This window comes from Merops nubicus, unplaced genomic scaffold (genome assembly GCF_000691845.1).
Source record: "Merops nubicus isolate BGI_N331 unplaced genomic scaffold, ASM69184v1 scaffold39340, whole genome shotgun sequence".
Lineage (NCBI taxonomy): Eukaryota > Metazoa > Chordata > Aves > Coraciiformes > Meropidae > Merops > Merops nubicus.
In genome coordinates this window covers 35,127-59,327 of record NW_008584302.1, presented here as the reverse complement: position 1 = coordinate 59,327, position 24,201 = coordinate 35,127, and the positions used below count along the sequence as shown (strand labels likewise).

At 38.7% G+C, this 24,201-nt stretch overlaps 1 protein-coding gene across 1 annotated transcript; it reads left to right on the top strand.

Moving 5' to 3' along the window:
- The first annotated feature begins 5,864 nt into the window (after nt 1-5,864).
- Nucleotides 5,865-23,916, top strand: LOC103776197 (neuronal acetylcholine receptor subunit alpha-7). Its single transcript, XM_008943700.1, has 8 exons — nt 5,865-5,903; nt 11,278-11,387; nt 16,758-16,837; nt 18,031-18,198; nt 18,560-18,754; nt 20,079-20,165; nt 20,852-20,961; nt 23,024-23,916. Exons 1-8 carry the CDS (start codon nt 5,901-5,903, stop codon nt 23,540-23,542), a joined length of 1,272 nt encoding a protein of 423 aa, XP_008941948.1. The 5' UTR covers nt 5,865-5,900; the 3' UTR covers nt 23,543-23,916.
- Nucleotides 23,917-24,201: the final 285 nt, after the last annotated feature.

The window sequence follows — 24,201 nt, the reverse complement described above, 5'->3', positions numbered from 1 at the left end:
ACACATTACACTGCAATTTGAAGACCAGGCTGGATGGGGTTTTGGGAAACCTGATCTAGTGGGAGGTGTCCCTGTCCGCGGCAGGGGGGTTGGAACTAGATGATCTTTAATGGTGATCAGTCTATGATTAAGTCAACATTTATGAATATGTTTTGAAGGTGACAAGCTGCACACAATTGAAATAATAGCAAGATGAGGTCTTGGTTGTCACAGAGGACTGTCTGCTAAAGAGGGGCATCTTGAGCTAGAAGAAATATCAGAAGAGATAGTACAAGATATAGTTCTAGTAAATATGGCCAGAGAGAGGAATCACTGAATATAGGTCATGGTTCTAAAAAAAACCCAAGAACAATAAATTAATAACAGAGTCAGACTTTAATCCCACCTGTCTCATGCAGGAATCTCCACTATATTGAAAGTGGCCCTCTCCTGTAAATATTTATAAATTGGTTTATAAAATTGAACCAATATATACAACAGTCACTAGCCTAAACGCATTGTATGGATGATTCAACTCCTTAAGAAATATGCTTCAGCTACATTCTCTTTTTCAGCTGTGTATTCTAACATAGGTTCTTCTTCAGCTCTGCTGCACCAGTCACATGTTGTGAAGAGGCTGATTTTTTAATTCAAATAGGAAATAGAGGAAGTGTCACTGCATCTGGGATTGGTATTGCCATTCTGTCCATCAAGATTATGGAAAGTGCTTAGGACAGCAGGTTGTGTTGGGAATGTGCCAAACATTTGCTCTGCGTTGTTCCTGGCTAGAGATTTAAGTGACTTCAATACACTTTACTCACTGCATCACAAATGAAAGTGGAGGCCAGAGGGAGGGCGAGGGACTGCAAAACTCACCTTAACACTACAGGAGATGTTTAGCTAAATCCCGAGCAATGCTGCAATTCTTTATCCCGAAAGGTCTGAAAGAGCCAGAGAGAGTCTGCGTGGGAAGGTGAGAAAGTCACAGAGTCAGATATCATGCTAGCAGTGAAGGTGCCTCAGGGCTGAATTTGGCTTTGAAGTGGACTGTGGAAGAAAGGTTGATATCCTAAGTGCCGTCAACTTTCACTAAAGTCACTAGCAGCATGGAGTGGCTGACTATAAAATAAGGAAGATCAACTTTCAGGAGGTTTTTATCACCAACAAAATCAGGGCAAATTAGCAGCTGATGTAAAGGAAGCTGGCCTAAGGCAAGCACAAGCCCAAGGCCAAGTTGTGCAGAATTGGCATGCCATGCTGACTGGGCTGTGTAGCAAGACATATCATCTTAAATTCTGTTTAAGCAGTTTAAACGGTTTGCAACAGTTCCTATAATTCTGAAGGAGTGTTGCTTCCCTGCAGTAAGCTATGCCACTACAAGATTAAGTCATAGATGTCAGAGCTCTGTTTTTATACAAAAGTACCACTGACTTGAGAAAGTCAGAACACCAAATATAAATGTGTGTTTAAGTTTGATGAGGTCCAAGAAAAATACAGTGAAAGAAGAAGTTGTTTTATTTTCCACTTCCGACTTTTTATTTAATAATTTCACACTTTTTGCATCCATTTTCAAGAAATCCAAAACATTCTGTGACCTGTTCCTGGTGCTGAGCCTTACATGCTGGATCATGGAATGTTAGTAATATTGTTGATGCATGAGTAACACCCGTTTATACAGCATTTTTTACAGAATTGGAAATACGTGCTGTAAGCGGAAATAAAGCATCTGGATTTGAAGTACAAGAATTACAGCTAATAGATTTTAGTCAGGACATCACTTTATGCAAATCTTCTGGAAAGTATTAACTTTCTTGCTAGATGCTGCACATCACTGTCTGCATGCCAGGCTATAGGCATGCAGGCTTCTGTTACTTCTTTTTCCTCTTGCTTTTTGCTGCATAGCTTTTCTATGCAGTGCAGACACTAAATGTGCTGACATCCCTTTGCAAGTCAGCAGATATATGTTCCTTACAAAGTTTCTAATGGCCAGGCTAATGCCCTTCACAAAGCATTGTCAAATTTCCATCTTTTCTTTTATATATTCTGCTGCACACAGTGTAAGTGAAGGATAATGGGAGAATATGACACACTGTTTTCAGAGGTGATTAGTCTGATAGCCTGTTTAAATTGAAAAGACAGACAAAACCAGAGATGGGAACTGGAAGAACAGAAACTGCAGTTCCCTTCAATAACTTCAAAATGAAGGGCCTTTCAAGCCTTCCTCATGCCAACTACTCTCCCTGCATTAATGACACTGCCATAAAATGCTGTGATAAGCAGTTCAGACGCAGCTCTGCCATCTGCTCTCACAGATCATGCCTACAGTTATGAATCAGGCAGACCAAAGGAACCTCCCACCCGCCTTCCACTACGTGAATGAAACCCCACTCTTCAGTACTGCGCTGCTTGGCCGGTACTATCTGAACAGCAAGTGACCTCCAGTAGCTGGTGTACAAAAGCCCACACCAATCCAAACAACATCACGTAGTTTCTAGTCTCATTCTCTGACTAATTTTCCCAGCATCTCTGAATATATTGTGAAGTCCTTTTCTTTGCTCTTTTATAGTAGAAAGGGTTTGCAATGGGAACACCCTTGCTTTTGTGTTCAACACTTTTTCTATAAGTGTTTACAAAATACTGCAAAGTGACAAAAACTGGTGAAGTTCTATGAAGCATTTTAAGCCCACACATCATTTTATAACAAGTACTGCACAACTCTGATGAAAACCAGTATTAATGCAGTCCAAACAACTCTTCTAGCTGGGAGAAACCCTGCTGGATGTCTCCTGCCTCACCTTTCGCCAGCTTCACTTGGGACCATAGAGAGGGACAAACCCTCTAGAATCAGAATCTTTCCTCTAGTGAGTCAATCCAATAATGGCTAAAACTGTGGAAGCCATTTGCTCCAAGAAACAATATAAAAACCCACCACCATAACCCAAGTCTTAGCATGCAGCAAAGGTTTTATTGCTGAGGAGTAATGATAGGATTTATGATTCAAACACTGAACTTTAAATATAGTGATCCAGGTGGGAGTTATTTTGTTCAAATATATTCTGCCAGTCTCTAAATGCTTAAAATAACAAAAAGAAACACCAGGAAAACATCACAGGCCATCTTCATTCAGGGTTTGTCTTCACTGTACAAGTTACTTTTGAGTCAGTATTGTCAGGATACCCTCTTTGAGCTCGGTTTGAATGAAAGATCACACTTCAGAATAACTCTTGGCTTTCAGAATATGTCTGCAGAGTCTCCTGCAGGCAAACCTGCGATGGCTCTGCCATGTGCCCATGCTGCCTGGCAGTGGCAGTCAGCTGAATCATTCTGCCAGCAGCACAGCTGGGTTAAAAGTCTGCTGTTGCCCTCAGGTCTCGCATTTGGCTGCTCAGTGATGGCTCTCTCGCCTAGTTTTGTGTGTGCGCTGGTTGATAGTAGAGTTCTCTTCTGGTGTTCCTAAAATAGTTCATCTGACTGTGCTGTGGGCTCAGGGCTTCAAAATACATCACCACAGTGTATCAATAGCCTAAGCATCAGCAGCACTCCAGCTTTAGTATAATCTTTTCCTGCTACTGAAAAGGGAATTTTTGAAACATCACTAATCTGAAGCTGGGGCCACTGTGTAGAACGAGATCACACCGGGAATAAAATGTGAGTTTAAGTCAGAATTGAACCATTCAGAGTACGTGCCATTCAGCTAATAATCCCGAAACAAGCTTCCCACAACATAAGGGTTTCTGCATTGCTCTGCACCTGTGTAGCCAGTTACACCTATGCAAAGCAACCCAACTGCTGTCTGCCCTGCAGAGACACCACCACCCAGCAGTGCTGCTCTTGGCTTCGCTCAGGTGCGACGGACGGGACATTGCGTTCCAGGAACTTGTGACGTTTGTCTGGGACGTGTTCAGAGCTTTGAAAAAATGCTGTTGAACTTTTAATGATAAGTTATCATTGGTGGTATTTACACCTGACCTAAAAATGTCTATGATGAGTAGAAACATATATAGGTTTTATGTGTCCTTCATTTGCAACACTTGTCTGTAGACTTTAGTTCATGGTGATATGAATGGTTTCGTATGGATTGTTCCTTAATGAATTAAAGATCCTATCCAAACGAGTTTTGTTCTGCTCTAACACTACAAGCAGGTTGTTGAGAGAGGCACCAAATTAATGTTCGTCTGGCTAGAGAGTAACAGTTACCGTTGCAAATTAATTACTGCTTTGCCTGGCTGACATCTTCAGCAATGCCTTCAGCATGCTAATTCAATGCTGAATTCCTGAATGAATTCCTGAAACCAAAGGGTTAAAGAGATCCATTTCCCCAGGAGGCCATTTAAATAAGTTGTTTACTTGAGATACTTTTGAAAAAGCAAGGTTCATGGAGCTGATAAAGCAGAAAATAGAGAGGAATATTGCTGAATCACTATCTGTCGTCTGTGCTTCTTTATTTTACTTTTCATTTTAAAGGAAGGTAGGAACGTGCATCTGAGAACAGTCTTCATTAATACATGATACCAGTCTTTACCCAAAACTTTTTATTTGTCTGTTATACGTTTAGTGGTAATTATACATTACATATGCTAGTTACACTGGTATATGTTTACTGATGCTGCTCCTCGAAGGGTTTCACTTACTTTAAAAATGCCACTTTCCCTTGTACTGTATTTGATTTTACATGCATGTAACCTTTTAATATTTTGCTGCTCTAAAAGACTTCAATTAAAGGTTTGTCAAGACTTCTGTTCAGTTAGAAGTCCACCCAACGAGAGCAAGGAGTACAACAGAGTACAACAGAGTGCAGGGTATTGACCTTCAGTAAAGAGTATTATCAAAAAAAGAAAGCTTTTTTTTTTATTATGGAATGTGAGTAATTTTTTTTTTTGCCATTTTTGGGCATTTGGGAACAACATTTAAGTTTAAGAATGTCAGATTTATGTTCAGAGGTCTAGATGTATGAGCAATTCTGATAGTTGCTGCTGTGCAAGTGGAACTTGCTATGACACTTCCTTAGACTGTAAATGAAGCTTTCACTGGTGTTGGGACAAGGGTCATGTGTTCAGTTTGGAAAGTGTGTAACATTGGAAGTATATATAGGATATTCTATTAGCTTCACACAACCCAGTTACTGATTACTGGTTACTGATACGGAACGTGCATAGAAATATAGTCACCAATGTTCTCCTGAGTCTGAGAAGTGAAGAATTAAACTCTTTAATTAACTGTAGCATTAAGATTCCTATTGTATCCCCTGAGTTTACACCAAATAGTCACAGGAGGCAAGGGGGAAGGCCTTCAAATTGGAACTGTTCCAGGCACAATAATAATATTCTACCCTGACAACAATTTTCTGGTAAAGCTGATACAATGCTTTTTGTATAGTTCCACTGGTATTGGTGGTGCTACTTGCCTGTTAAGAAGCCACTCATTATGACCTCAACACACATCATCTGAGCTTAGTCACACTTTCTTTGTTCAATATTTTTTCTAATGCCTGTGTATGTCTGGTGTGCAAGGTTAATTAGAGAGGGAGCTGCTCCTAATGAAGGTGAAATAGGCAATCCCTATGGTAATCTGCTCTGCCTTGAGATTCTTTATCAAAGAAGGCACCCCAGGGAAGAGTCTGGCAGAAGGATACCCTCAGGGAACACTCTGAGTGACTGTGGTAATGTGAAATAAATTACAAAGCACCTGTGCATCAAAAAAAACATCTCCACCTACTGCAACAGAAGTTTCTTCTTCAACGATGCCCTTTGCTTTTAAAGGTACCTTAACACAACTGGCTATTTTGTAGTAGTCAAATAAGTTACAAGTGTTGTTTTATCTGTATGGTACTAAGCTGTGGTTTGGTTTTTGATTCTTCCTCTCTTTCTCCATCCTCCCAGGATGAAAAGAATCAAGTATTAACAACAAACATCTGGCTACAGATGGTAAGTTGTGAAACAAAGTAGGTTGTTTTTTTTTTCCCCTTTGGTCTTTGAGTTTGATCTGGTGAGTGGTTTGGGATTCAGGAAACTTTGAAACTTTTGTTCTGTATCTTGCTAAGTAGTGGACAAAGCTAAACTGAATGGAAAATTGTAAAGCTGAGATTTAGGTCTGGATGTTTCAGGTATTTCTGAAAACTTTAAAAAATTTAAGTCACTACATCTAAGTAAGGTCCTAACTTACTGTAGCTGATTTAGCCATCGTAAACTCTTGATTGTCATAAGATAATGTTGTCCTAAAAGTCCCAGGTAGAGTAGCTGTAGGTGCAAGTGCCTTATCAGTCATTTCAACAAATCCATTATGTTGTGTTAAATCATTTGATTGTGGAGGAGAACTCTACATGCAAGAATTGCATTTAATCTGTAATAGCTGTTGTGATCAACATTCTTAAAACTGTCAGATGGTTCTTCTCATATAGGGGAAAAAAATGTTCTAGAGAGGTTCATTATCTCCTGAGAGCTGCTGTCACTGTCCTAAATGAATGTCCTTGCCATCCTACTTGCTTTGCTGTCTATCTCCATAAGAAACTGCAAAAGGACTTTAATTACAATGGCCATGCTGTAAATATGTTGTTCAAAATGTTGTTTAAACCTAAGTCATCATCAGAAGTCAACTGTAGACATGAGAGGTTTTTTTATGTTATTTCTCTAAATGCTACATCTCAGTTACATGACCAAAATGGGTATTGGAACATCAGTTCAGTTTCTTAATGTTCAGCTGGGAACAGAGAATTTTTTCATGGTTCCCCAGTTTGTTTTGCCCACACCGGGTGTTCATTTTTCAAACAGTATCTTTATTTTACCTTTTGTTGCAATGTTTAGTTGTCACAGAATTTCACATCCTCTCATTAACTATAACTACTGCCACCACTAGATACCACAGTGGAGAACTTTACCCCCATTAACTCATGTCTGGCATTGCTGAGCAGGAGTAAGTTTCACCCACTTTTTAATAAATGCAACAGAAAATAGAATATTCAAGAATTTTGTGAGAGTGTTTTGTATTTATTTTCTTTGAAAGGTTACCTAGTGATAGAGCTGATCCTAAGCAAAGGAGCCTAGACAGATTTATTCTGACTAGATTGGTTATTTTTTGCATTACTTTAAATTAAGACTTAGAATTAACAAGATGCTTTTTACCATGCAGACTACTGTGGGCTCCTAAAGCTTCCCCAAAATATTTCTACCAGAAGTTTGTGTTTTACAAAGACAGGGTGATATGAGGATTTTTTTCCATACTATAGCAGCTAGAATGAGAATATACCATTAGTTGAATTCTCATCTGCATTACAGAAACTGAACTGTTTGAGTTCAGTAAAGGTTTATGGAATAGTTTTGTTATTCAAGATAACCATGATGCTTCTGCAGAACCTTTACACCTTTCAGTTTCTTTAACCAGATCAGTTTAAATGTATTCTTTTTTCTTTCATTGTAACATTTTTTTGTAGGGCACCTCTCTTGCACTATGCTAGGCTTTAGGAAACGAATGACTACTTTGATGACCTACAAAGGACATCGTGGCTATTCCATTTATTCACAAAGAACAGTTGACATGGAAGAAGTAGTCATCTCATGTTATTTTACAGGCTTGTTGTACAGAAAGATTAAAACTGTCAAATACAATGTCTTTGGGTTTGAGATACGATGACAACAGTTGCTGTGGTTTCTTACCAGGAAAACAGACAACAATTCATACTCAAGAAGCTATTGTACATTTTCCTTCTCCTTATACTTCTTGAGATTTTTTTTTCCTTTCTTTAAGGAAATTCCTGATTCTTTTATATATTCTGTATTTTTTTTTAATTTATTCACCTTAGCACATACTGAACATGGAACGTATTAAGACTACAGTGAGCAGATCACCTGATTGCTACAAAAATGCAGCCATTCTTCATGGCCAGTGTACACATTAAAAGAAGATGTGTTTGCTTATTATTGTGCATTAATGGTATATTCAGCAAATTCAAAGCATGCTTAAAGCAAATTTATGTCCTTTTATCATGCTAAATGGTCTGAAATAAGTTTTTGCCAGGTTTTTCCTCTCCACACCTTTTCTTGATGTATATGTGTGTATAATCAGTGATGCATCTTAAATATATTTTATATAGTAGTCACTAAAATACTTAAATACAAAAATTAACCTGAAAGAAAGGGGAATATACATGCAGATTCTTTGATCCTGGCCACTGTCTCCATGGGAATACTGTTCATTATCAAAACCTTAAAGTCGATCTAAGTTAGAGCAGGAGCCTTGCCTAGTCACATGTTAATACTAACCCAGCAACAAACAACCTGAGCTGTTTGCTCTTTTATTCTGCATCAAATGTACTTCAGCTACAGTGGAAATTGTAGCTCTCAAGTTAAAAGAAAATGAGGCAGCTCTTGCCCAGCTGTATGAGTAAGCACTTCGTTGCTAAACAGAGCAATTGTACAATCCACTTAACATTATCTCTAATACAGCCTTTAATATTAAATTTTCTATTGCCCTTTGAAGGGTCTTTACATCATGCTGTGTCACCCTATGCTACATCGTATTTGCCATGGTAAGTCCTAAAAGAAGTCAGAGTAAGAAATTATTAGATACACTGATGTAAATTACTGTAATGCAGTTCAGACAGAGATGAACAGGAGAGCCTGCTGCACACAACCAAGCCAAAGGGCAGCAGCTGCTGCAGCCTGACACCCCAGCCCTGCAACCACCACTCGGACTGACCTGTTCTGTCAGCTCCTGAAAATAACCTGCTGAAAGCCAACAAGAGCCCACAGGTTTAATTGTCTCAAACCCACACATTGTGTCTGTTAACATTACTGGACTTTGAGGAAAAAATAGAGGTATCGTGAGGATCTCTATTTCTACACTCCACAGAAGATTAAGTGGTTAAAAAATACAGTGGTATAGTCTATCATAAATTCACCTAAAACAATTTACTGTAAAACAGGATGTGAACATTCTGAAAAAAAAAAGGATAAGAAGCAGTTTAGCTTATAGAGGCTGTGTATAGATAGTGTAAGTAAAACACATAGTTTAGTGAGAGAACAGTGAATGGAGCAGGCAGTGAAAAGAAAGACCTATGAACAGGGATAATCAGATATTCTGATTGAAGATTTCTGTAAAAACACATTATCTGTAAAACAAAAGGAAAAAGCAATGCACAACTCAAATCATCTGTCCAGGTGGCAAGGCATTACAAATTCTTAGTAGAAAATCAATGAGATAAATATGGAAGCACAGGCCTAGAAATTGTATAGTAAAAGCTTTACGCAAGATCTGTGACGAATGCATCAAAATGGTAATTTACAAACACTGTTCTAGAGGTACAAGAATGCATTTAAATACCTGCAGTGTAAGGTTAACTGGGAACTTGTTTGGTGTATCAAACTGGAATTTGGCTCTGACAGTAAAGCAAGGAATTATATAGAACGATTGGATGTGAATATCCTGCAAGAACGGTCAATAATATTACCTCCACAATATGCACTGGAAATTTTTCCTGACCTTAACATCTGTCAAAGATTTTGACAAGGGCCACTAGACTGTTGAAGGGCTGAGTGCTTGAAATGCTGGGGTATGAACCCTGAGCCCCAAATTAAGGTTGACATATGGGTGATTCCCACAGCCCTTCATAAAGAGGTGGTGAGTTTGCCTTATAGCTTCCCCCCAGGGTGTGGTCGGCCCTGCAGGGAGAGCCATAAGGGAAATGAGCCCCAGGGGTCCTGCACTGAGTGAACAAAGGCCAGGTGTCTGTTTGGGTATAAAAGCTGGGACCACTTGCAGGAAGGGAGGAGTGTCTGTCTTTGAAGTGCACTTCACAGAGCTTCCTGCTTAAGGAGAGACCTCCTGACACTCCCTGGAGCTGGGCCCCCAGCAGTTCAGACCTTTGCAAACATGGAGGTGAGAGTTGCCATGTGGGCACCTTTATCCTATTTATTTAACCTTGTGGTCTGGCTGTTTCCCTTGCCGTCCATGGGAAGCCTTGGCTCTCTGTTTATACTGCCTGTTGTGGGTCAGATTGTGTCTTTCCTGGGATCGCTGGGAGTGGTGTCGGTTGTGTGTGAACTGGTTGACTTGTTTGTACCCCCGGCAGTCATTCATGTCATGACTTTCTTGTTGTCAATACATTCTACTTATTGGTTTGCCTTTCTGCTGGTTGTATCACTCTTGTTGGGCCTAGTCATTGGCAGAACAGTGCTGTACATTTACTCACATGTTTCAAAGTTTATATTCAAATTACTAACATTTGCATTGCAACAGCACTGTGCATCTGGAGAAGTTTTCACTGTAAGTTACATGGTGCCTACAGCTATGTGAAGTGAATGTAAATAACATAATATGGAGATAGAGACACAACAAAATGAAGCATATAAAGTACAATAAAAAATAAATTTTGTGAAACAGAATGAAATTTATTTCTTACTTATACATTTTGCGCACAACAGTAAACCACCCTTGTATCACAAGTCATCTGCTTAGTAAGGGGGTGAAGGGTGACCTCAGTTTCACAAAAACACAGTAGGCTGTGCTAGTATTTCTCAGGAGACCAGGAGGTAACCACCTTGCTAAAGCTGCCACAATACTCAGCTGCCTGCAGTTATGTCTGTAGTGCTTTTGTTCATGTCTCTGCACTACCCACGTTTCAGTGACAGTATCTGGAATTCAGCAATGCTGAACCCTTGGTCATTTGACTGTGACAGACCCCCTGCCTATACTGGCAGCCAAGGAGGAGCTGAAAGGAGCACGGCTGACCTCCAGGGCAGACGCCTCCAAGTGGGACAGTGTTTGTGGGACAGTGCAGTGCTGCTGAGCATCTGCCTCAGAGGTTGCCAAACGTCAGGCCCCAGGAGCTGCTAAGACCTCCATGCTAGTACTAACCGTTCTGCCATTTCAGTTTTTTCTGTCATCAGCAACTGTTGGCCGCTCCACCTCATGTCTAAAATCAAGTTATTTCAAGCTGAGAATTTCCAATAACAGGAAAAAGAAGTTGTCTATGAAGAGAAACGTAGCTGAAGTTAATGTATGAATTGTAAAAGAAAATCTCTTTTATCACAAACTGGCACCTGACACAGCATAAACAATAAAACGTAAGCACCCCAAACCTCCTTTTATATGTGCGTTGCAGTGTGAACTGAAAATGAGATGTTTGTGCCTTCCACTGAGCTCTAGGTGGCCTAATTCACCCCTTCCAAATTTTTCACTGCCTGAAGCTAGATAGTATCTCTTTAACAAGACAACACCTATTGCTTCAGTCTATCCAGTCCCTAGAGAACCACAGGAACCCAGTGGATATGATGACCTTACTTCTTTTCTGTGTGTATGTCTTAGTACTGGACAGATCATTATCTGCAGTGGAACGTGTCTGAATACCCAGGAGTGAAGAATGTCCGTTTTCCTGATGGACTGATTTGGAAGCCAGATATTCTTCTCTATAACAGGTAGACACATTTTTTCTGTGTGGGGAAGGACAGAACATCATAGAATTATAGAATCACTTAATAGCCCAGATTGGAAGGGACCTTGAAAAGAACAACTAGTCCAACCTTTTGCGGAAAAAGGAGCCTAAATGAGACCATCTAGCGCTGTGTCTGATCACAAAGGTAAGGCAGGGCAAATGATGTAATAATCTCATCAAAATGCCTAGGTTTTATTTTCCAGAACTTTCTAGGTTTTTCAAGACTTGAAAATTACCAAGTCCTGTTTACACAACAGAAAGTCGTATTTGTAAGTACTTCATAAACAAGGACATCCTGCCTACTGCCAGTTCTAGTTAGGTTTTGTGAAATGGTTAGAAAACAAAACTTTTCTGGCTGTGTTTAATGGTACGGGTAGTAATAATTTCATCTCAAATTATATGTTTGGTCTAAATGTTTAGTGGTGAATTCAAATATGGCTTTTGACTGCTTGTCTAGTTCTAGTTTGGGTTTCATTAGAGGCAGGATAGGTAAATGCCAGAAATTGTGTTTGCATTTTCCCATGTCCAGTTTTGATGTCACTCTTTTTTTTCTGCTATAAAAATAACTAGAATATTTTCTGCTCTCCTCTTTAAACTATCTATTCTGAGTTGGGATTATTTCAGGGACGGACAGATTGCCATCAATCCACTGCAGAACATTTGGCTGACATTGAGAGATTCTTTGGCTGCATCATTATCTGGTATTTCCCATTGTGGAAGTTATTTAATTTAAGAAGATAAAGCACTGAGAGCTGCCTGCTCTTTAACAACTTTTCTTTTTCTGCAGTTATTGTAGGCCTGTGTGTTGTTCCCTAGATACTGGAAAGACCTTAAATCTGCTTTGCACATGTTGCACTGCCTCTTTTGTGGTAGCCAGGGTACATTGTTATTTTTTTGCCCATGCAGATGACATGAAGTTTTTGTCTTCCTGATGGCTATTTTCTTGTTTCTCTGCCATATGTCTACTAAGAATACAACCCTGCTGTGTTTATCAACCTGATTCCCACTCCCACTTCAGGAGCTGCTTTTTGTTATAACAAGACCTACAGAATAGTCATACCCAATATGTCAGCTGCAGTTATGCTCCCTTTTGCCACTGGATGATCACCTTTACGATCAATGTCACTGTCACAGGTGCTGTTCAATTGTAATAATAGGATAACAGCACCCAGTGACAGCATTTGTCAGCCACTTGAGTACTTCTCTCTAGGGCCTACAGTACAGCTTTGGTGACAACCTGACACGGTGCTTCTCACAAAGGTACAATCAACACTGAATTATTTGAGGTGATCTCCACTAGAGTTCACTACAGTAATGGTAACTCCCTGTCAAGATTACTTCTTATTTCTGATTTAATCACAGCAATTAACACTCCAGTTGTTCATACACCAGCCTAAAAAAAAACTTTCAAATGCTATGCACACAAAATGGAACAGCATGCAACCTGGGCATGCATTTTTGCAACATTAATCTTGCTTAATGTATTTTTCAATGCAAATTTTTTCTGTTTAGCATTTATTCCTAGCTACCTTGATTCTGTAAATTACTGCATTCTTGGGAAAATCCAACAAATCACACGTTCATTTCCGTTCTGCTGCTGAATAACACACTGTATATGCCATAAGACTGATACTCTATAACAGCAATTTGGAGGTTTCCAAAAGAATGATTTATGACAATATTCTTTCTCATGTATATCACATACCTGAGAGCAACTTTCAATATACCTGGGGATTTATGCTTCCATATTTAAGTAGGTATATCCAAAAGAAAAGGGTAATTTTTTTAGAAATTAGTAATATTAATATGTATATATATATGCTAACTGTAGCTGAAGTTCATTATTGGAGAAGGATAACTTAACCTGAAAAACTGAAAACACTAGTTTTTTTGTTAATATAGGCTTTTGATTCTTGGGAATATTAACTATGGCACAGTCATAAAGTAATTATTGCAACACTAACTATGGCAACAGTGTTTCTACTTTGAACAAATATTTAATCCAAAATCTTATTCAGAGTAGTCAGATAGCAAAGCTATTTAAAACAAATTCTTACTCCTGTATGAAATTGCACCGGAAATGTTAAAATATTCTCATAGTGACATCATATTTTGAGATAGATGCTTTCAATTTCTATATACTTCACTAGGGACATGCATCTACAGCTACAAACACATTAATTAACTATAATTTCACTTTTTATTTCAATGAATGCATGTTTCAGTATGTCTTGGAGTCCTTATGCTGCAGCCTGGTACAGAGAAACTTGTGGCAGCTGTATTAAATTTTACCACCAGTCTATTCTGAAGTGAGCAGGGCCGGTCCATCTGTAGCTTTTCTGAGGGAAGTGAATGTACTGCTTCCAGGATTGACTGTGTGAGTGCCATGTATGGTGCTCTTCCACTTTGTTAGTTTTACTAGACTTACTGAAAGTGCTCATTTCTGATGGTATTTTCCAAATGGCCACATAATGTTCAATACTTCATGAAGTAACAAAAATTCTGGTAGTTATGTCTCAGTTTAACAGTTTCATTTTTCCAGTTTTATAAATGTGAGATTCCCCAGATAGGTCCCAGGGGGATTACATCTGCTGGCTACAACTTTGTAATCTCAATGTACTGCCGTCAATATCTGCTTTCAAGTGGCTATACCCTGAAAAAGAAATGTAGCAGAAATTATTTTCTATTTTTACATTTGAGTCCAAAGTCATCAAGCAAAAGCTTGGCTGCTTGGTGCATTCGCAGTTGAAGCACTGCATTTTAAAAACCAATTGGAAGCACAGTGTAGAAAAACACATACATTTATTTTTCAGAAAAAAGAAATTCATATTTAAGTCTGAGTAGTTCTTGATATTCTTTTAAGAATGTGTCTTATGAAAGGCAAAGTCCCATGCCAATGAAACCTATGTTCTTAGATCATTTGTGTCCTTTTGAAAAGGAGGCTAGGAGGCTAACAATTTTATTTCCAGTTGTTAATTGACAAGTAATTTGTGTGGCATGAATATTTTTACATCCTAAATTTGACTGTTTGAGTTTTATCATGTAGCCCTTATTAATTTCAAGTCAAAGCAATTACTTGTCCATGTCTAATATAGAAACCTGTTGCAGGACAGAGTCTGGTTTTCTAAGGAAACAGGACTTAGGCACATGTGTGTGGATACCTGTGTGAATGTATGTCTGTGTATGAGCTTTCTTGCTGGCCCTTTCCCCAATAGCCTCTGAAACTGTTTCTGCCAAATTTAGCAGTGCAGACTGTAGAGATCTTAACAGTACCAGTTTCTTACAAATGTCATGAGAAGAGGCAGCTGAGACCAGCGGGGAGAACAACAGTTAGTGCTCCGGCCGGCGGAGAAGCTGCCACGCAAATGCCGAGAATCCAGCCGTGAGCCGCGAAGCTGAAGAGGAGTGGCCTACATTCGTTCAGCTGCCTTAGAACTGAATTACCCTTTCCCCCTCAAAGTGCTAGGAGCCATTCATGCTACATACACAATATTTAGACTTCTCTGCTTGTCTTCAGAGTTAAAATTAAATGCAAAGATTTTCAACATTGTGAGCTTTCTGCTCACCACAGGAAAAAATGTAGCTCCAGAGAGGCAAAACATTATTTGGATTTAGGTTTTTTTCTTCTCTGTATATTTCATGAACCAGTCTAAATATATTTTAAAATATAATTTCTTCAAATACATAAGGGGAAAATAAAATGCAAAGTAATAATGACTAAAATAATGATTGCTTTATTTTGGCTTCTGAGATACAAAAATTTCATCAGAATAGATCAAATACTAAAGTCCTCTTTTAAAAAAATAGTATTTCAATAAAGGTTTTCGTGCTACAAAAAGATACCATTTATTCTTTATTTTCTCCTAGAACTATGAATATTTCACTTTCTCCCCATCTCAGGTTCTTACCGTATTTTTCTGATGATGTTTTAGAAAGTGATTAGAAAATTATGAGATGGTAAACCACTAACAGGCAAAGAGACATCTAGGCAAATCAGCCTAGAGACAGCACGGGTTTTTAGATCAATGAGCACAAATTGCAGCAAGAAGCCAGACCCTGAGGCTTGTGTGACCTCCTCTGTGCTACCCCAGAGTGGCTGGCACTGTATTTGCTTTTTGTGCCAACCCGTCCTTCCAAGGTGGCTGTTTGGAAACTGCAAACAATACAAAGTACAGTAGCCTATGTCTCATTTTGCTTACCCCTTACCGAAATGAAAGCCCAAGAAAGGAGCCTATGTCTATAAGGACCAGCAGCCACCAGACACAAACTCAACTCAGCAGTTCCTGAAATAATTTTGAGATGCGAAGACCATTCACTGCTAGTAACTTCCCAGTACATTCTGCACAGTTTAATCTAGGCACCAATTTTAATAACTGTGACAATTTCTGGAATACCTAGGTCCAGAACTTTAAAGGATGATTCAGATTAAAAGATCAGATTCTGTAATACCTTACCACAAAACCTGCAATAGTAAATGGGAACGGTGAAATAGTGCACAACACTATGTATGTATCGATTGCAATGCTAAGTAATCTAAAAAGATTTCATAGAGAGATTTAAGTCAGCAAACTTACTAAACTTTTCATTGGAAAGTCTTTTTTTCATCATCTAAATATTGGAAAATAGGTTGTTTCCCATCTAGAAGTTTTTAAATTTGAATGCCTGGTAAATTCCTGGGTCATAGTGTCAGATATAGCTGAGATATTCCTTGGCAGTAGCTGCCAATTCATACTTAGAAGCACTCTCTAAGTAATGTTATGATTCTTTTCTAGAGACTTGCAGGAGCAGCACACCAGGGCGGGTCCTGGCCAGCAGCACTATGCTGGCACCTCTAATAGCATTCCTCTTTTTTTTCTGAACCCAGTTTGTGGGTTCTGAAGTAGGTAGTGAAGGTTGGAGCTGCACTGAGCAGTGTTATGTATGACACATAGTACTAATGTTCACCCATGCAAAGGAGAATGATGGGACACTGGAGTAGCCATCTCTTCAGTATCCATTAGCTGCTGTTAATATAGATAGCAAGAGAATAGATGATCTTGTATGGTCGTTTGAGAAGTTTTTAAAAAGCGCTTACTTTCCAAATGGAAATCAAGAAAGCCAAGCTACTGTAATGAGTGTAGTAGGACAGGTGAGCAGCCAGAATGAAGTGGCTCACCCTCTCTTATAGTTGTTAACAAGGAACAAATCCAATAGTATCAGGCCAGTTACTCTGAGGCCACAGAAAACTGGTGACAGGAGAAAAGCTGTCAAGTTTGGGGGAAAAATAATCCTTTTTATGAAGAACAGATTTGCCTCAGATATGCTTCAGCCAGTCAAAGAGCATATCACTCATTTTGTTTCTTCACTATTCTAGTGCTGATGAAAGATTTGATGCTACATTTCACACTAATGTTCTAGTCAATTCTTCAGGACATTGCCAATATCTGCCACCAGGTATGCTGCTTTCATGACACAAATTTTGGTAACTCATACTTATGCATGCTGTGGTTTCAAATTTCACATTAATTCTCTGATATTTTATTGATCCAGCTAGCACCATCTGATAGCTGTAAGCCTAGATGCATTATGAATTACATGCTTAACACATTTGTATAAAAACCACCATAAAAGATACATCTTTAAAATTGCAATAATGTAAATTCTTTTGTCATAACTATTTCAGAAATTTAGAAGTATAAGAGTAGATAAAAAATAAAAGCCCTCAATATAAAAAGGTATTGTTTGTTAAAGCCATGGTAATGCCTCTTAATAAAAATTTATTTCAATAATCTAGCTATTAATATTCTATTAACACATTAACTTTATAGTAAGCTGTTCAGTAATGCTTTAAATGTATCTTCTCTTTGAAATGAATCACTGGATGCTTTATCAAAATAATTTTTAGTCTGAAAAGAAAGTGGTGTGCATTTGATATTTATTTGATATCAGAAATATCTCACTGACTTTGGTTGTATAGCAGTGGAGCACCATTTCTGTTCCCAAACTCAATGAGAATAATTCATAGAGTTAACTCTTCCTACAATCTGAATTTTAAAAACTTCTGCAGAGCCAAAAGCTTTCCAGACAAATTAGCTTTCCTACATAATAGCCCCAGAGGATTTCAGGAGCTTGCCTGTTATTTTGATTTATGATGTTGCCTTTGGTGGGGGCTTGTCGATTCAGCCCTGAAAGCTGCTAAATAACAGGGCCTGACTCAACAAGTGAAAAATAAGAAGCTAGCTGTCCTGAATAAAACAACATCATGTAAATCTGATAAGACAGCAAATAATCTTTCAGGATTTCTTATTTTATTAAATGAAAGAGATAGGAGAAACAGATTGCAGGTTCTGCTTCTTTGTGAAATCCAGGATCTAGAAACCTGAGCTCTTCTCTAAATATTCTCCCATTATGTGCCAAAATGGAAGTGTAGTTCAAAAAATAGTTCATATCACCAATACAATAATGGTACAGTTCTTTCCTATTTCTATGACTGACACTTGCTATTTACATGTCAAGACACTACCAAGATTAAATATGTTTTACAAGTTAAAAACAGAAGGCACAACGTAGAACAAGGCCTGGTTACAGAACGTACATGAAATGATCTGGAACAAGTCTTTCAATTAAGTGTTCTTGTTCCAATCTAGGCATATTTAAAAGCTCATGCTACATAGATGTGCGCTGGTTTCCATTTGATGTTCAGAAGTGTAACCTGAAGTTTGGATCTTGGACTTATGGAGGCTGGTCCTTGGACTTACAAATGCAAGAAGCAGATATATCAGGCTATATCTCAAATGGAGAGTGGGATTTAGTAGGTAAGCTCTTGATTTCTTACTTACACTGTGGACTTGGAGCCTTGTCTCCACTGCTAAAATGGATGGAATAATGATTGGAAGACAGAAATGAAATGAATAACTGACCTAGCTAGTGACACTTGAAACTCTGAGAACAGATTAAAAGAATATGACAAAATGGCTCCTTGAATAAGTATCTTTTATCTGATTTTTCTTCTCTAGCTGAAAAAAAAATTACTTAATTGGGAATTAAGCTTAAAGTATTAGCTTTACCTATAGTAAGACTTAGAAAGCTAGATTTACCCTTTTAAAAATACTCACTACATAATAAGCAGTTTATTCACATTAATTTCTGGTTTTCTTCTTCTTCCCTGCTACACAGGAGTTCCTGGGAAGAGAACTGAGAGTTTTTATGAATGTTGTAAAGAACCCTACCCAGATGTAACATTCACAGTAACAATGAGACGCAGGACTCTCTATTATGGACTCAACCTTCTTATTCCTTGCGTACTGATCTCGGCACTTGCTTTGTTAGTTTTTCTGCTTCCAGCAGACTCAGGAGAAAAGATCTCACTAGGTAAGTCCTTAATAGGATACTGTAAATGTGACCAAACCAAAAGAAGTTGTCGTTTTAAAAGTTTTTATAGCAGTCTTAGTAGGCAAGGAGGAATACCTTGTGTGCCTTGTTCTGGCTCATGAGCTAGGTTTACTGTTTGGTGCTGAAGCTGTGTGATGTTTAACCCTTGCTCTCAGCTTAGTACACTGAAGTTGTAAAATGGAGAGCTTCCAGCCAAGCAAGCAGAAGCCTCACAATTCCTGACTACCTTCCTTAAGAAGCAGGGTTTCATTTTTTGATGTTTTGTTTGCTGAAGAAAAGTCCCCAAGTTCACTGCGTAAAGTTTACAAATATGCATTTGAACACTAACACAGGATTCCTCTTAATACTTCCTTAATAACGAGTTGTGTAAAGAGCCCAAGGTGCCTTCTCAGGAAGACTGATTCTGATCGTTCCTACTCTGATTTTTATTGTGAATTTTAATTAAAGTAGGTTTCTGAAACAAATCTGATGGCTTTAACTAGTTGATCCTTAAAATGGAGGTTCAATATATAATGAAACTTTTTGCCTCATATGAAACTGCAAATGCACTGGCTTCTGCTGAGCTAACACAGTTGTTAAAAGGTAGAAACAAAATGACATTTCTCCAGAACATGGTCTAATCAAGTAGTAGCCTCCCTAATCAAGATGTTCCCCCCCATATTTTAAGATGAATTCTTTGTTCCTGAATTCTTTTCCACCTGACAACGACTCCTAATTGTTTAAGACTAGTCCAGAGAAATGAGTTAACCCTTGTTCCAGAAAGATAGGAACTCATCACTGAGAAACAGTAGTCAAGCTCCAAAAATCACCTGTCAAGACTTCTTGGGTATAGTCACATGCAGAACCTAACAGCTAACAGAAAAAGATCCCAAAGTCTGTCCAAGACAGCAAATCTGGGTTTTTTTTGAGGAATATAATGCATTACACCACCTGTAGCTTTCATGCCAGTTAATCAAATATCATACGTTCAAATGGTCAAAATCAGACCATGTTTCTAAAGCAAACAAGCAGCAAGAATTACTTTGATTTCCATCAGCTAATTAGCAAATGGTGACAAAAGCTGTATAGTTACAAGGATCTAAAAATACGTCTGTGCAAGCATTGGTACTAGTTTGGCAGCACTTCTACCCTGAGCTTGAAGTAGTACAAGAAGGGACAGGAGTACTACTGATTCGCTGGTGCAAGGGTAATGCTGGAAACGCATCTTGCAGAGAGCTCTCCCTTGAGATTTCATTTTTGGCTTCTTACTCCCTTGTAAGTACAAGCCACTAATCTAGCTTCATACTTCATGTTTATCTTTCAGGCATAACAGTTTTATTGTCTCTTACTGTCTTCATGTTACTTGTGGCTGAAATTATGCCAGCGACATCTGATTCTGTGCCCTTAATTGGTAAGCTTACTACAGCTTTTATTCAATTTTAGTTTTTGCCAGATGAGGTGCAGTGACTTTGCATGTGGCCCAGTAGTAAGGCAAACTGCCACCTGTACAACAGCCTACTACAACCAAATTAGAAAAATGTTGCCAATTGATGAGAGACTTCGCTGGGTCTCATCTCCTATACAACTTCCAGGCTCTCTATTTGTAAGAAAACACAGAACCTATCTGTGTTTTGGAAAGGTGTTCAGGAGTCAGTTTTCCATGAAAGAAGTTGTTGCAGTCTCAACATAACCGTCGAGGCATTAGGAAAACAGGGCTAAACATGATTAAATCTTCACATTTTAATTGCTCAAACAGAAAGAGAAACTTTTCCAAAGAAGTACTAGCCACTCCCTACAATACTGGTGAAAGAAAATTAAAGGACTTTTTTTTTCCAAGGTTGTGAAAAGGCAAGTGCTTACGAAAGGCAAGTGCTCAGCTCCACAAAGACAATTACTGTAGGCTGGCTATCCTCTCAAAATAATGGTTGCTCTCTCTGCTTTTGAGAAAACTTTCAGAAGTACCTAAAGTAGCACATATATCACTACACTGGAAAAAGAACTTAATGCTACGTATGCATGATTATAAATACCCCTTGTAATACCTACAAAGCAATATCAGCCTAAGTATATTGCTGTAATTATCTGTTTATTTTGCAGCTCAGTATTTTGCCAGCACCATGATTATTGTTGGTCTTTCTGTTGTTGTCACTGTTATCGTTCTACAATACCATCATCATGATCCAGATGGGGGGAAAATGCCTAAATGGGTAAGGCTTGATTTTCATTCATTATCCATTGCATAAGTGTCCAAGAGATGTCACCAAAGTAGCTAGTGACCCATGTTTACTTCTTACTGTTAAAAACATACAAATCCCTCTTAAACATCTGGTTTTGAAAAGTAGTTTCATCAGAAATGAAGTGTCCAGATATGTTTTGTGTAGTTGGCTTCTTAGTTAGCATATGTGTGTGTGAGAGAATGAATTTACCTCAACTTGCTTCTTTATTGAGAATCTCCTTCACAACAGCTAGAAGCAACTCAGGATTTTGCTGAAACCTAACTACATAAATTAAGGTGATTTTCAAGTAAGTTGCAGACGTCAGAAGTGAAACATGTAGATGGAAAAAATAAGGTGCTGATGAAGATTACAAGTGCTCAAAATTCACCATCCTCGAGGTGCAACTGCTACACATTTAGCTGCTGTGCACACAGGAAAGTCAATAGCCCAAAAAGCACTTGTTAAAGATGGCACTTAAAGTGGAAATGAAACTTGCTCTGAAAATCCTCATCTTTATATCTCTGGTGAAGAACACCTGTAAAGTGCAAAGAAAAAATTAAAGTCTTCTCTAAGCACATAAGACTTTCTTTATAATGTACTTCCATGAATGGTTGTTTTTACAGAGAACATTGCATTGCTAATTGGATTACTAAATATTGATGAGTATCATCAACTAACTGGGCACTCTTCCTAACTTCACCCAGCTTATGGCAGCACCAGGCATTACTGAAGATGGAAAGATCTTTATCTTTTTTCCTCTCTGGAACTATGAGTAGTTATTATCCTTAGTAGCAAAAATGACTGGGCATACAGCAGTGCCCTGCAGACAAGAGATAATGAGGGATGCCCTGGCCTATTCTGGGGTAGTGGCTTTAAAATTAATTTCAATGAAGACAATAAAAGGTATCTACCTTTAGATGCATGCTTGATGACTTAAAGGGGATAGATGATTAGTACAAACCAAAATACCCTCAAAAACCAGAGCCTAAGGTTGAGGAGTCAGCTTTAGTGTTGAGAAGCTGAAGTCCCTTAGACATTTTTTGGATGCTGGTGGATTTTGGATCAGATGCTGGTGAAGCTTCATAGTGTAAATAGAGTAACAGGACAAGATCTGTCTCTGGTTGGATGTTTGCCTGGATATAATATCTGCTCTGACTGGCAATCCACAGTCAGAATAAATAGACCAAATATAATATTAATTACAGTGTAAGAGTTGCACATTGTAAGAGACAATAATATTTAATTACTGCTCTGGAAAAGAAACACTGGAATAAGCTCTTAAAATCGGACTGAAATTACTGAAGCTTGCATCTGAACTGGAGCAGTATCTGGCTTGCCTGCACTTTCTGTAAGGTCAGATTAAGGCTATGTGGAAAACAATAAAATGACACACACTGATTAAATTTGCCAGGTATTTTTTTAAAAAGCAAAGTAAATTTTCTATCTTTTCTCTGTGCTATATCCAGATCTGTTTTTCTAAAATCTGCAATCAACTGTCATGAAAGCAATGGGAGAACAGAGGTAAACCATTGTAAAGCTTGGTGATCCAGACCAGTCCAGTCTAGCATCAGTTGTAGCAGCCCCTTCTAAACCAGGAAGTCATGTGAATTTAATGATAGAGCACAAGTATGAGTGAAAGAGTTGTAATGGACTGACTATAATCTAATGCAGTGTTGCTAAGACTATTAAAAAGTAAGTCTTCTTCAGTAAGTAGGTTTTTAATTCATGGTATCTAGTAAAGGCAGGAAAGGCTGTTGTATCACTGTTCAAGTGTAAGGAAAAACCAACACTATGGAGACTCCCATCAGAGTAGGGGGGGACTCCCAACAGTGATAGTCAGCCTGAGGCAATCAACAGCATCACTGGAATAAGAGAATGGCCTCAATGATTGACAAATTAATCAGCTGGGAAGCTCTGGCACCATCTTTTAGAACTCCTGTGCAGACGAAGCAGAGACCATGGACCACAGTCACCCAAGGCCACAAAAATACCAATAGTGCCTAAAGACAGTGGCTGTGTGAAGAGGTACTTATTCTCCAATATTTTCTTTCAGACAAGAATCATCCTTCTCAACTGGTGTGCTTGGTTTCTGAGGATGAAAAGGCCAGGGGAAGATAAAGTGCGTCCTGCCTGTCAACATAAACAGCGTCGATGTAGCCTGTCAAGTGTGGAGATGAACACTGTGAGTGGACAGCAATCCAGTAACGGGAATATGCTATACATTGGGTTTAGGGGGCTGGAAGGGATTCACTGCACACCTACCACTGATTCAGGGGTGATCTGTGGGAGAATGACCTGCTCACCAACAGATGAAGAAAACTTGCTGCACAGTGGCCATCCCTCTGAAGGCGACCCAGATTTGGCTAAGATCTTGGAAGAGGTCAGGTACATTGCGAATCGATTCAGAGACCAGGATGAAGAGGAAGCCATTTGCAACGAATGGAAATTTGCAGCCTCTGTAGTGGACCGGCTCTGCTTGATGGCATTTTCAGTCTTCACAATCATTTGTACAATTGGTATTTTAATGTCTGCACCAAACTTTGTAGAGGCTGTGTCTAAAGATTTTGCTTAACTCCTAACTACAGTCTGATTCTCTGAAGTATGAAATGTAGCAAATAAGAGTGCGGGTTTTGTTTGATAGTTTGTTTTTAATCAGTATATTGCTTCTCATTGTCTGCTTTGTTTTGCGCCTCTCTCTGGTCCCAAGTTCCTTTTGGAAGAGTGGCACCATTTCAGAAGGGAAGCCAAGGAGTTCTTCCTAGGCTGCCTGTGTGCAGCTCCTTTGAGCACACTTCTGTGGGAGATGGGAAGTGGCTGTGAGCCCCTTCAGAATGACAGGGTATTGTGCCACTGTCTCTTACAGTTTCTTAAACTGCCTATTCATAAATAACAGGTAGGCAATGCCAGAAATGTCACTTCTTCCAGACTTTGTTATAAAGATAGAAGGTGGTTCATCTTAACTATTTGAATGAGTGATCATAAACTCTTATGTTTAGCGGAGTATTAAATCCACATAGGTGGAAGCTCAAACATGAGAAAGAAAGGGGAGAAATAGTTTGCTTTTACTGCTTCTTACTTAGTTGTAGTATGTAGCTCTTCAACTCACTTGTAAGCAGTCTGACCCATAATTCCCTCCATGCATTTTACAAAGACCATATGTGACTTTACAGGATTCTGACTTTGCCCGAGACAGTAGAAACCTGAAAGTGAAGGTGGAACACCACATAACTC